At 40.3% G+C, this 15,000-nt stretch overlaps 1 protein-coding gene across 1 annotated transcript in view; it reads left to right on the plus strand.

Moving 5' to 3' along the window:
- The window catches only part of LOC122265338 (uncharacterized), a 21,775-nt gene extending 9,260 nt beyond the window's left edge, over positions 1–12,515 (plus strand). The window contains exons 2-5 of the mRNA XM_086546404.1: positions 1–2,276; positions 4,071–6,776; positions 7,196–7,345; positions 7,973–12,515. The exon at positions 1–2,276 is cut by the window's left edge and continues 234 nt beyond it. Of these exons, the coding sequence (XP_086402530.1) occupies positions 1–2,276; positions 4,071–6,776; positions 7,196–7,345; positions 7,973–12,246 (9,406 nt within the window). The 3' untranslated portion in view covers positions 12,247–12,515. The remainder of the gene's footprint in view (positions 2,277–4,070; positions 6,777–7,195; positions 7,346–7,972) is intronic.
- Positions 12,516–15,000: the final 2,485 nt, after the last annotated feature.

The raw sequence follows: 15,000 nt of genomic DNA on the forward strand, positions 1-15,000 counted from the left end.
TGTCTCAGACTCAAGGGATGGAAGGAGGCGCCCCTATGTTCCACTCAATAGCCTCACTTTCATGACAGCTAACAGCCAAGTGAGTTCCATAGACTGGTCATCCACTGATCCCAGTCAGATCCGGCAGTACATAGCAGGGAGTAAGCTAGGTGGTGTAGCTCAGACATCTACCATACGGCCTGCCTCACAAAATCAAGTTACTCCTTCCAGATTGCCTCTATTTCCACTCATTCGAAAGACTACAACTAAGGGGACCACTCCATCACCTAGAGAACCTTTTCAATCAACAACCAGGAGATACACATTGCCAACAACTCTCAGAAGTACTATATTAACAAGGCCCTCTCTATCAGTAAACACAAGATCCAGTACCACGCCATTTAGGGCATCTATTACAACAACTGTGAGGCCCACAGTCTCAGCAGCTACAAGGTCAACTACATCACCAAGAACCCCTACAGCAACAACAACTAGAAGGCTTATAACACTAATAACTGAAGGGCATGTTGAATTCACTAAAGAACCTATAACACCACCTACAAGTCCAATTATAACTTGGAGACCGAGCACTCTAACAAATAGTAATTCATCTACAGTCTCAACTACGAGTCCAATTATAACTTGGAGACCAAGTTCTCTAGCAATTGGTAATACTTCTGCATTCACAAGAACATCAACTACTGATGAACCTACGATTCCCACGACAGAATCAACTACAATAAAATCAATATTTCTTACTCAGTGGTTCACAGATGATGATGGTTCATTGTCAACAGAATTTATATCCACAGAGAAACAGACTCAGTCCCCACCCACTGTCCTGCCTCCACCACCAGATTTCATTAAGCCACCCGTGCTCTCAACATGGCGACCAACGTTTAGACCAATACCTAATCCTGTCAAGGTGATTACTCATTCACCTACAAGCCATTCCATGTCAACAAGTACAACCCAATTACCAGTTAATCAACTGAATCCAAGTGCCACATCTGAAAATTCTCCAGATCTCAGCGGGAATAATAACTTTTATTCTACCTCTGCTCCAGCAATTCAGGACTCTTATTCACCAACGACGAAAACAACTACATCCTCAGCACCACCAGTAAGGAAAGCCCCGATACCTAACTATGTCAATGTGACTACACAACCACCTACTAATCATCCAGTGTCATCCAGCAAGATAACTGTATTGCCTGTTCTCAACTTGAAAAGTAATTCCCACTCTACTTCTGTTACTGCGATTCAGGCATTTGATTCAACGACGAGAACTACTACTTCCTCAGCACCATTGCAAAGGATAACTATTTTGCCACAAAATGTTACTAGTCAGCCACAGGAGAGACCAGTGAGTCAAGATCATTTTAACTACAGTTCTACAGAAGACTATGGCACTAAGCCAATAAAACACTCTGGGCCACCAAAACAACAGGAAAATTCAGTGACTGAGCATGAGCCCCTTAATCACTGGCAATATCTCAATTCAAATCCGCAGTCAATTCACAGTCACACCACTATATCTCAGCCAGCTATTACAAATACTTTCATATCAGACAATGATCAGAAGATAATAAATGAAGCTTTCAACAGGTTCCAAACACAACAAATTAGTTCTGCCATAGATACAAGTACTACTTGGTTGGAATATGTTGAAGACGAAGATGTTTCACAAATATCCACAGTAGAGGAGCCTGGTGCAATTGGCCTGGCTCCTCAACAGCCATTGTGGACAATACAACAATTGAATGATAACAAGACACCCAGCACCCTTCATGATGATATGATATGGTACATTGATTCCAGCAGTGGGATATCAGAACAGTCTGAACATAACTCTAACATTTCTTGGATCACAAATCCAAGACCTCAAGTGCCACACAACATCCCACTCATTGCTGAAGTCACAACAAGAGGCCCAATCATTACACCAGATCCTGCTCTCTTTGAGATAAATGGTTCTTCCAATGAACACCCCGAAACATTCCCTTATAGTACAACCCTAAGTCATTCTACGACATCTAGACCCATTCAAACATCCCCTCATACTGCATCAAGACAAGAATTGTTTACATTATCTGATAGTGGATCATATTTCACTCGAGCATCTATTCTACGGCCATTAATCAGTCCTGAAGTGCAAGTTGACAATAATGCGGAACTATTCAGGGTTTCTCAATCTGAAGTGGTGCCAAGTTCCTCCCCTGCAGCTCCCCTTCTTCCTACAGTGGATGATAACAGCGATTACGACTTTGATTACGCCGTGTATGAGGATGATCTGAGTGAGTACTATGCTGCCTATGGATACTTACTTGGGGACGAGCATGAGGAAGACAAAGTTAGTAAACCTGACGAACTTCTGACTTTCGATCTAGACAAAAACAGCCCTTCCATCCTTGAGACCCTGACCTGGCCTTATACCACCATCCCCACTACTAAAGGGCCATACGACTCAGACTCTACTTATTCTGTTGTAAATAAAAATGCTCATGAGACTTTATCAGACACTAAGGATTCATCTGATTTAATCACTTTGAATAATGAAAATGCTGCCTCTCTTCCACTAACAATTTCATCCAGTGGATCTTCTTATACTACTGTCTCACCATCCCTTATCACTGCCTATCCTCAATCTCAGTCTACCCCACCTTCTTTAGGTGAAACTTATTATTACTTTGATTCTTTAAATGACAAAAGTAGCATATATCCTGAATATGACGAGTTTTATTATTATGATTATAAAGACACATCGCTGGTGAACAATTTAGCCCCATCATCAATAAAGACAACAAATCTTGAATCTGTTAGTAACATGACTCCCATCCCTTATTATCAGCCTTCAATTCACTTGCCTGATGGTCAAGCTGAAGACTCTCTTAATATACATGAATCAACTGTTAACAGGCCACTGGGCAATGAACGGTTTGGTGACACTTCAAAATTGGAGAAAATCCACTTCCGGCCTAACAATAATCCCCATAACCTAAATATATATAATGTAGGATTCCTTGATACATCATACATCCCCAAGATTATCAAGACAACCACAACAACACGGCGACCACCTGTTCTGTATGCTCCTGCTAACAGGGAAACACAACAATCTCACAGCGGCTCCCCAAATTCAGATCTAGCCACTTTTGTTGCACTGAATCCCCTCAGACCTAGTGTAGTTTCAGTAGAACAAGATGGTATACAAGAATCTGAAGACACCGAAATAAATTCTTCAGTCAGTAGTGATCAGCCTATACCAATGGATGATACTTCACATAACTATGTCCACTATGGACATATTTCACATAACACAAATTTAGACCCATCTGGTCACAGGATATCAACTAAAAATAACATGTATCATCTTTTTTCAAGTCCATTTCTTGTAAAGGAGAACCAAAGTATTCTTCCATTATATGAACACATTACCGAAAAAATCAGAATTCAAAGTGAATATCCTCCACATGAATTTGATAATGAAAACAAACACCATTCACCATTAATTCTAAAGAATTGGCCAAATCATCTTGTGACACCATCAAACCCATCCACTGTTCCAAGCCATTCGCCAGAAACATATGTACCTTTATCATCCGATTCCCAAAGGCCCATAGGTCCTCCCAACATAAACTTGCCACCATCTAATAAATTTCTCCCAAACAATACCTCTTCTAGCAATAATGACAGTCCTTCAATTGATGCAAAAAATACAACTCACCATGTCGAATCTTTTTTACTTAGACCCCACAGTTCGAGTTCTTTCCTCAATCCATCATACCCCTTTCAACAAGAGACTTTTCCTAGAAATCATATTAAAAGAATAAGTTTGACACCTAATAGCGAACCATCATCTAGTAACTTCCAAGGTGAAAGTCATTTATCTCATGAACATTTCTCACCTAATTCTGATATTTCTTTGGCACAGTCTAGCACTGCATCCAAGGAAAATGATCATGCAATAACAGTAACTCAGTCACATGCACAGTCTACTGAGGTTGGTTCTAATTCTAGCTCTGTATTAACTGTCACAGACCCCACATTATTTTTGTCCCAGCCTGACAACATTTCTATCAAATTTGCAGAGTCAGGAAGTAATCTTGGCCAAAATGATGGTGCTGATCAGCATAATGCTCATCCAAGCAACCACAACAGTCAGGAAAATCACCATCCATCCGTACAGGTAAAAATATGGAAAATGGTTGATGGACAACTCAGACTTGTGGAGGAACAATCAGTGCCAACTGAAATGTTCCATGATTCTGGATTAACAAACGGGGCGGTGGTCAACCCTCAGGATGTACCAGCTGATGTACTCTCAATGGTAGCCACCAAGATGGAGGATCCCACTCTTCTCTACTCACTTTTCAACTACACTACAAGAATAAGACGCTCGCTGCCCAACAAAGCTGAATATGCAAGAAATGCTAAAACTGATTTAGACCAAACAGATTTAAAGAAAAATGAGTCAAAAACCATTTTGCATCATATAATTATAAACTCTATGAACTCACATGCACCACTAAATAGTCCACCAGGTCATGGTTTGGACTATATAAAGAATAAAACCAAGGAAAATACAGCAATTGCTGAAAAGTTGCAAGTAAATGGAAAACCGACAGAAAAATTAAGAATCAACAGATTAAAAGAAGCAATCAGCAGACAAGCAATATCTCCTAATGTAAAAACTGAAAGCACAATGCAGTCTGCCTTGAAAAGTTCCCGAATGAATGATGAGAGTACCCTCCAGGATACCCCTGTCATCCACTTAGTCATCCCTAACTTAAAAGAACAACCAAACTTTAATACTCTGTTGCAGAGACTAGCAAGTCAATCTCAACAAACAGAGATTAACAAAGAATCCCAGATAAATCATCAGGAATACCTTTCTAGAAATGAAACACCAGGAGGTTTAGCATTTGCACAACAAAATCATGTGAAATTACAAAATTATCAACCTATACAAGCAACTGCTCCAGTTCCATCACATCGAATTCCAGCGTTTGGTGGTGTGGGTAACAACAATCTTCCTATTACTCCATCTCCTATTACTGTTCAAAATGTCCCCTCACTAAGTTTGCTTCCCCAGGCAGCAAAACCAGAAGTTTCCCCTAAAATTGAGCATTTTGGTGGTGTAGGTAATCGAAATCATACAAATTTACCACTTAGTATTGGCACATCCTTGGATGAAAATAATCTTGGTTATCTGCACATTCTCTCACACTTAGCTGACCGGATTCAGGATTCCAATGTTCAGAATCCTAGCTTGCATGGTTTTCTCAGGGACATCACAAAGAATTCTCCAGAAATCCAAGCTTCTGGAGGAGTTGTTGGATACAGTGGAGCTGGAACGCTACTCAACGGTGGTGCAAGTGCTCAGGGGAATGGTTTCTCCCAGTTGCTTCAAGAGCCATCTATTCCAGGAGAGCATCGAGGGTCTGTCCTGGAGCTGTTACCCTCTGACCTCCCACTTGTTAATCCTCTTCTTCCTTCTGATGAACCTGTTGATCACCCTATATCCTTGAGTGAAGTGCTTGGTTCTCTTCCATCCTCAAACACATTGCACAGAGAGCAGCTTCGTAACAAACTTGCCACTCTCACTGGAACCAACACTTTTTCAGGACACCTTGGCAATGAGGGATTCTTGAACCAGAATAATCATGCAGTTCAGAATTCAGTTTTAGGGAACCAAGGAGAGCAACCAACTTTTAACCAATTTACCTCTGATTCTCAAATACCCCATTCTGGCAATTTAGGTCCTACTAGACCTGGTCCTTTTGAGAGGCCCAACTTACCTCCTGCACTGCCAAGTAATTCCTTCATAAATACAAGACCTAGCAACTCTTTCTTTCCTCCTAATCAACAAAATAGTCCAACAGCTTTCTTTGGTCAACAGTCCTTCTCACCAGTTTATCCACAACCAGGTAACCAAAATTTGCAACTTCCAGACAGTTCTATAAGTTCTAGCCAACAAATGGCATCGCAAGCAAACTATCAACAAACAGTAATTAATCGAGCTGATGTATTATCTATCATAGATCGTTTGCAATCTCAGGGTTCAGTTCCCAATGCCCAGTCAACCCCAGGCTTTGGTCAGACCGAAGGCCTATCCTCTCTACCCTTACAACAGCCTGCTAACACCTCACCATTTGACCCTAGCCTACCATATCGCCCTTTTCAAGATGCCCCAAGCTTCATCGACAGTCCCTTGATCTCTTCTATACCTGGAGGCACCCTTACTCCTAATCCTGCGACAGTCACATCTTCCAATGTCCAAGGCTGCGTTCAGAGCACACTCTGTTCCTTGGGCCTAGCTTCACTTGTCGCCTTAGGGATATCTAATGCCATAGCGTTGCCTTTCCTCACACCATTTATCGTCGGTCGACGTCGCCGTATGATGGATTTCAGCCAACATGTCACTGGTCAAAGAGAGAGTCTTACAAAGAGAGATGATATTCTCAGAGAGATCTTAACAATGTCAGTTAGTGCTGACCCAGACTTTATAGACATCCTCTCTGCTGCCATTGCATTTCATGCAGATGAAACTGAACAAGAAAAAAGTAAAGAAGACCACATCATCTTGAATGCAGCAGCTAAAAATTACTTGCAACTCTTAATGTCTCTAAGAAAAGACCAAATATCATTTCTTATTCAGCATGCATTAACTAAGATAAATGAAGAGAAGCAACCGGAAGTAAACTACAAAGTTCCGGCACAGAAACCATCAACAAGTGATATAGCATCAACACTATCAGACTCAGTTGGTCCGACGGAAACGACAATTTCAAAATAAATTCGACATAAATTTCATTATCTATGTTAAATGTAGGGACACAGTTATTATAAGATTATCTTGAAGTAATATCTAAGGTATTTTTACATTTCCTTGAATATGTAACCATCCACCTAAAGCCATTACTATTTATATTTTGTCATGTTGAGATGGTATGTACATGTGAAAGTTTATCAAGTATTTCACAATACAAGGTTTGCTAAACATCAACCTCAGAGATATTTAATTTAATCATTTTTTCTATATGCCATATACTTTACGACTGGAGTTCATTTGTAATAGTAATGTTAATAAAAACATAAACATTGTCACAATATTATTGTTGCAAAATCTTTCGTGAAATTTCTTATAGAACACTTAGCACATTATCGATAAATGTGAGATTAAAGAAGGATTTTGTAGAAATATGAATACATCACAGTAAACAAAAAAAAACATGGAAATACGAGCTCAGTCAGTGTTTATATCATCATGATATGACAAATGTTGCCAAAATCCCAGCGGTCCCCAGTCCTCACACAGCAGTGGTTCCTGCGCCACAGCCAGGTGCCTCCTCAGACTGCCCAGGTAAGACTTGTACATAGTCTGTTACTCTGCTACCTGGGCAGTGGTCTGCAATCTTAGGTCTACATGCATGTGCAATTACTCCGCTTTATGAAAGATCTGATGTTATGTGTTTAAAGTGTATGATTGTGCTTCGCGCTTATGGACCTTTTTAAAGCTTATCACATATTCCTAAACGGCTTATTTTGTTGCACATTAATGTTTTTAATTGTTATGAAGATACAGTCTCTTCTAAGTGCTGTAATGTCTCTTCTTCTGTACTATAAGACAACATTAAGACATTTGAGCTATGAAGACCTTCCTTGTGCTATCCTTTCTGCAGTCTTCGACTTACTATCCATAATTTTTGCTCTGTTGCACATAAGCCAGGCTTTGTGTATAATGATTATATTCCTTGTTAATTATTTTTAATTTTTGGTAGACTGTTCTGATTATGAAATCGTGGAAATAACTAAATTACAACTGACATTATGTACTACAGAACAAAATATTTATACATATTTTGCAAAAAACGAAAACAAAATTTTATATATATATTTACTTTTAGGGAAAAAACTCTAATCAAGCTTATTGTAAACTCTAAAAAAGGTAATAGTGATTCAGGATCTTACTGTTCTTTGGTACTTTCAGGTCCCGAGGTCTTTGTGGATGCAATAAAGAACCATTCAGCTTCAGGAGGACATGGCAACACAAACAATGCAGGAGATAGCAGTGACGACACTCCACATGTGTTGGTCAATGTTTGGAGCATTGTGGATGGACAGCTTCAAAAGACAGGTGCTAAGAGGGTTCCAGCATCAGCTTTTGTAGAGGCAGGTCTTCCTAACAACGTCTTAACCACACCAACTACTTCCACAATATCTCCCACTATTTCTTCATATTCTGTCCCATCGTTTCCTCCTGTTTCTTCATCACCCTTATCATCATTGTCTTTGGCTACACACCCCTCGTCCTCTCTAACATTAACACAGACCTTAGGGATCAAGCCATCAGCAGGAACTCAACCTCCGTTATTAAGGCCCCAAAACAGTGGAAACATAAGAACCTCTCACTATGGAGGATCTGGTACATCACACCCATCATCCCATATACCATCACCTCTGACCAATTCACAGTCTCAATCTCAATATGTAGATTTACCGCAGTCAGCCTATAGTTCCCAGACAGGAAGTCAGCACCAACAACCATCAACATCACAAACACAGTTATCTCAATATCTACATCAGCAGATATCACCAAGACCGGGACACCAGCAGTTTGCTCATCAGACAATACTAGGTCATCACCAGAGAAATATTTCTGCCTCACAAGGTCTCCAGCAGAATTCACAGGGAAGCAAGATAACACTACCCAACTACCAAGAAACCTCAATCCAGTTTCAAGAGAGGCCAGAGACTCAGGGTCAGGAACACTCGGAAGTTACTGCAGATGGAAGTGATTTACCATCTCTTAATAACTTTGACGATTATGTAACCCTGCTGCAGATATTGGGTGCTAATGTTTACCCTCCAGGTGTAAATTCTAGTACACCAACATTACAATCCTTGTTAGCATCTCTTCAGAATGTGACATCATCAACAGAGCCACATAACCAGTCAGTTAATCATAACATATTCCCAGACGAATCAGGCTTTCCAGAGCTACCTATTAATGACTCAAACAACGCCTCAGAAGAGTTTCAATTACATACCATACCAAATCCTACCCAACAAAAACAACCCTCGCTGCTTCTCAACAGGTTACACGAGAATTTACAAACACACTCGAGACCAGCTATATCTTCTCCACAGTTTGGTCTATCATATCAGCTAAACCCATCATATTCCATTCCAAATCCACTATTCGAACCAAATTTTTCACAAAATGTATTTAACCATAAAACTGATCAACCTCCTTTCCAAAGACCGCATCCACATCAGTCAATGCAATTGCATCCTCAAAACTCTCCATATATTCAAGAAAATCAACAGCATTCACCATACCCTCAACTCGATGTATCTGTCCCTCACCTTCACCCAACAAACCAGCAAACAATTTTAAAAGATTCTCAGCTAGCTGCTGGAGAAGGCCAAACAAAGTGGGCACCAACTGGATCTGCTGATAAATTTTCTGAGATATATCCTCAACCAGGACAAGGAATCAACCCTATGCAGAACACATTCACAAACCTCATGCATTCTCTGGGTCAGCATTTGCCAGAAGCTCATGGGCAGACAGATGCATATACTCATATCACTGCACCAAGTATCCTAGCAAACCTTCCATTTCTCAGTGATGCTCCTTCAAGTGATGAGATGTATCATGTCTTAGAAAACTTGCACACTCTACAACATAGTCAGACGGAAATAAACCCTGAGCCTTCAAGATTACCTGCAGAAACTTATAATTCCCTCCCAGCCAGTCATTCTTCAGTTAACAGTCCTCTCGGCCTTAGCAGTTCAGTGTTGGCTTCTGCAAACCAACCCCCTGGTATACAGCCTACAAGATTACACGGAAGTTCACTTTTCCCTCCTCCAAATGTCCATGGTCTTCCACCAGTAAAGAATAACATTACTATCACAAGACATCAACAAGTAAAAACCAGCAATGTGAGTGTTAATAATGACTTTAGCCTATTCTCATATACTTCTTCCCCTAAGATTACTAACGCCTCTGATCTACATGAAACATCTACTTTAACGGTGCCTATTCCTCATAAGAGCTCATCTCTTTCTAACCTTCCTTCCTCAACTCATGTAGAATCGTTAACTCCTCAATCGCCTGTTATAAAGCCCTTCTCTCCGCTTTCTTACCAGCCTCCACTTAGGGCCAATAAGCCCACTCAAATCTGGCCTACAGGAACCAGAACTCAAGAACAAAACTTAAAGTTTGGCCAGGCTAGTTATCAGCCAAGTATCCCACCACCTGTGTTTCTTAAGTATCCACAACAAACAACTACGTCGGTTCCAAGAACATCAACCACCAGCTCTGTTCCTTTTGGAGGCGTTGGAAACCCTGGGCTTCTCGGTGTTCCTATCGGTTTACAAGAAAATGCCAATAGTTTCATTGCTCCGACTCACCAGGCAACACAGCCTCCAGTGACTCAAGTCTTCGGTGGAGTAGGAAATGACGCACTCGAAGGATATCCAGTTAGCATCAGTGGTAATTTTGAAAATCCTGCCAATGAAGGATTTGTTTCCCTCAGTAACCATAATCCACTGATCAATTCACCTCCCTTTTCTTCTGGTTTAAATAGCTATAACCCGAATTCGCCTGCAGATAGTCCACAAATTCTTGCAGAATTACAAGAACTTCAAGCTCTTAACAACATTTTTTCTGGAGCAGGAGTATCACCAGCTGAGGAAGCCATGAAAATTGCTGCTCTGCAGTCTCTACTAACTCAAAATCCTCATATAGTAGAGCAACTTTTCTCAGAATCTGGAGGCTTCAATTCTCGCCAGGGTCAACCATTGACCTCTGACTCAAGACCACAAAGTGTACACTCTGTAGATGATAGTGGATACCCTAGTAACTTTGACTCAATGCACCATAATACTGGCCAAGCAGCTGAGAAAGAAAATGGAGGATCTCTCCAAGGCAGCAATATACCTCGGCCTAGTTTCTATTCAGATGAGCCAATCAACATACGTCCTGGATATTCTAATCCTACGATACCAAACCCTGGCATATTAAATACCAACCTTTCCGAGCTACCTCCAGAGTATTTGGTAGGTTTGATGCATCAGCTTGGGAGGATTCCACCAACACTTCAGGAACTTGAGCAAGCACTTAGTGATCAACCAGGAGTACCTATCGCACCTGATGGCCTTTCTCATACCCTCCATGCTGCACAAAGTACTATTAGTCCATTCATGACTGATGATTCCCAAATGAAATCTCAAGATCAAGATGCTTCCCATGTTTCGTCAGATTCCAAAGTTGAGGCAACAGAGACTAAAAATAGCTTTTTATCAAATAAATATGTACAAGGATGTCTAGGGAATAAATGGTGTGCTCTAGGACTGGCTATGACAGTGGCTGTGGGAGCAACCGGAGCCATGGCGGCGCCCCTGGTTGTACCTGTCCTCGGGAGAAAGCGACGAGATGTGGCTGATAGCCTGCAGCATGATGTGAACATGTTCCGAGTCTCTTCCACGTTAGATCCTGATATGAACTTGTATGCTACCTTAATCGAAGAACCACGTTTACCTTCGATAGAAGCGTCATATGACAAACTAGTAAATTACGATCAGGAAAATGTCACAGATGAACCACCAGGTTCACCTTCACTGAGCGAAAACATAACAAACTCAACTGACATGCAAGAAGTTCATCAAGATCCTTATCACTCTGACGCTATAGACAGCTCCTCTACAGAGCTAGAAGGAAAACAAACGTCAGCTGGCCTCGTCCCCCCTAACAAACAACTGTCTGACGACGAGTCAACTGACGCTTTGTACATTTTGGAATATGCGTCTGATGACGCATATCAGAACGACTCATATGACGAGCTTACCCTTGAATCCGGCCAGACAAGGAAGACAGCGACGACGGAGAAAAGGAAGCGAAAGGACAAAGTGACCGAGTGCCTACAAGAAAACACGTGCCTCGGGATGGTTGCAGAAGTAGAGGGCGTGGCCTTCCTCACGCCGTTCCCCAGTCGCAAAACACACGAGGTGCAAGCCGGGATAGAGCTGGGTGACCGCATCGTCAGGGAGATCCAAGCTTTCCTCCCGCCCAGCGATCAAGATTTGCTTGATACCAGGATGCCTCCAGGAACAGTGTCCTGGCGGAAGCAAAGAGTGCGGGCGCTCGTGGAGAAGGTCGTCCATATGATTCCCTCCGTTGAGAAACTTTTCGAGGTATTTCATCAAGCCAGAGTCAAACCCAAACTCGAATTAGCAGTCGGTAAATATCTGGCTTGATCAAGAAACTCATGCACATTAAGATTTACTAATATTCAATAAAATAATGTACAAAGATGTGCTTCAGGATAGGGTGAGTAATTTATAACATAGTTGTGTCTGATAGGCAATCAATCATTTCCTTGAACATAAGGATGGGCATCATTTAGAATTAAGTTGATACTTTAATTTATTGATAAATGTGTAGAGTAGTTTTTATATGATTTTATAATTCTGTACTGGCATTATTTTACCTTGTACTGTTGAAAGAATTGTAAAAACAAAAACAAGTGGTCATTCATAACCCTTTCGAGTCCATAGCTGATGACTCACCGTTCGCCATCTCCTGTCGCAGTAGATCATGGTCAGATTTACGTGCAACGCAAAGAAATGAAATTATGATAAAAGTAAATATACCCTAGATGGACTGAAATACTGGAGAGAAGGAGAGAGAGGGAGAGGGAAAGAGAAGAGACAGAGAGGGGGAGAGAGAATGTTAGAAAGAAAGAGAGATAGAGAGAGAAGTTATTCGGTTACTGCAACTGCGAAACTGATGTTACCAATAATGATAATGGCACTGTGATGATAATAAGTTTACCTCAGCGCAAGCTAAAGATATCGATGATTAATACATCAAATGAGATCGGACAGACAGACAAACAGACAGATAGACAGACAAATAGAAATTGACAGAAATTATTCGGTGTTGTAAAAAGTCGCTGCACTACTGATGCTTTTATTAATAATGATACCGATCATGTGATGATTCTACGGATAATAATGAGATAATAAGAATAATGCTATCGCCATGACTACAAAAAATCAAATCTGAATCAGTAAAGCTATTCTACATAAAACACTGTGATGGCAGACTCAGGCTGGGTATAAGGAAATGTGACCAAGAGAAGCACACGGACGAACCACGAACATATTTGAAATTAGCTAAATGAATGAAATGAAATCCACTGTGAAAACATTAGTGCAAAAATAGACGTCAGAGAAGCAGCAAATATGAAATTAGAAATGTAGTTGTTGTTGAAGTTATAGATATGCAAGTAAGAGATATATGATTATGAGGGATAGTGGAAGAAATGTTGCTTAAGATTATTCTATATTGAGAAAAATGTAACTGATGGTAGTTATGGGAATTATATGAGCGGCAAAAGATTGTGTTTAACGACTTCGATTCTGAAAAAAGGCATAGTGGACCGTAAGTATGTAGATATTAGAATAATGAACAGGATGGCAATTAAAACAAAATTATTTCGAAGCGATAATGGATGTTGATAAACACGGGAACGCTTGATCATTAATCATTCACAACTATAACCGTAGCCGCACATTTTCGTGCCAAATCTTGAGAAGGGCAGAGTCTTTGCGCAACTTTCCCTTTTTTTGACACGTCAAATCATGAGTTTAGCCTTGATGACGTCACAAGCGCGATTGATTCTAATGAAGCTCCTGTAGACCGTGTCTTGAGATAGAGTCAAGCTCAAGCGTGACGTCATACATAAAATGGTTTCCTCCAAACACATAAGCAATAAGTGAATATTACAGTGGATGTGGAGGGGGCTGCTTATTTATGTATACTACTTATTTAACCAAAAGACATTTCAAAAAGGCTATCATAAAGTTTAGAAGGGGACACGAGAGTAACATAGATAGATAAAACTCGTTCTGTGTACTAGAGATTTACTTATAAAAGGTGTCACAATTCAAAACCAGCCAGGCTTGAGTTTATCCGCCCCAAGCGCTGCTTGATCAATCCCATGACAAAAATGCGGCTCATTCTAAATTAACAAATTTTGTAAGTCTATTGATACACAGATTAGTAATAAATATCACACACACACACACTCACTCACACACACACTCACTCACTCACTCACTCACTCACTCACTCACTCACTCACTCACTCACTCACTCACTCACTCACTCACTCACTCACTCACTCACTCACTTACTCACTCACTCTCTCTCTCGCTCACTTTCATGAAGTTACTAGAGGCTAACGATGTTACCATTTTCCTATCATAATAAGTGTGAGACTTTATTGGCCAAACAAGATGCCTCATGCCTGATAGATAATGAGGTGAATCAAAGACACTCATCAGTATTACGATGTGTGTGAGAAACTACCACTCGACGCACACAGACTGTTGAATTTGAAACAACGGTACAAGCAATCTGAGAATTCTGAGATGTTATATCTATTATAGTCTTATGCAAATGGTCCGACCAAATGCCTTACTGTTATGGCGATTACATACAATAAACAATGCATTAGTTGTAAACAAAATAACGAAGGGGAAAACGGGAAAACACACGAATATGCCGAAAGTATTTGTCTATATTATTTTATCAGTGTTTATATATATAATAAATTAATGATCCAGAAATGACTTTGATGTTGAATAATGATTATAGATGCCTGTTGACAGGGAGTGTTGATTCAGATCTTATGCAAAAGGGGTAATTCAAAGTCACAATTAGTTGAAGTGTTTAAAACAAATGAAAAACGGAGGAACTATTCATAATGTTACTGAAAATTTCAAACGGAGGTGAATAACTTGCAGTGTAATTGTGACTTAAGAAGATAAAATAGTGTAAAAAAAATAATTACGAAGAAAAACAATATGGGAAGTAAATGAAAACATATCAGACTACAAACCACACAGTAAATAATAACCATTGCATTGCTAACAACCACACGCTGCATAATCACCGAGAACTGAACAGAGCAGTGAATAATAGGGAACATAACAGTGATGAAA

This window comes from Penaeus japonicus, unplaced genomic scaffold, assembly GCF_977035675.1.
Source record: "Penaeus japonicus unplaced genomic scaffold, GWHDUDI00000001_assembly GWHDUDI00000018, whole genome shotgun sequence".
In the NCBI taxonomy this organism is placed as follows: Eukaryota; Metazoa; Arthropoda; class Malacostraca; order Decapoda; family Penaeidae; genus Penaeus; species Penaeus japonicus.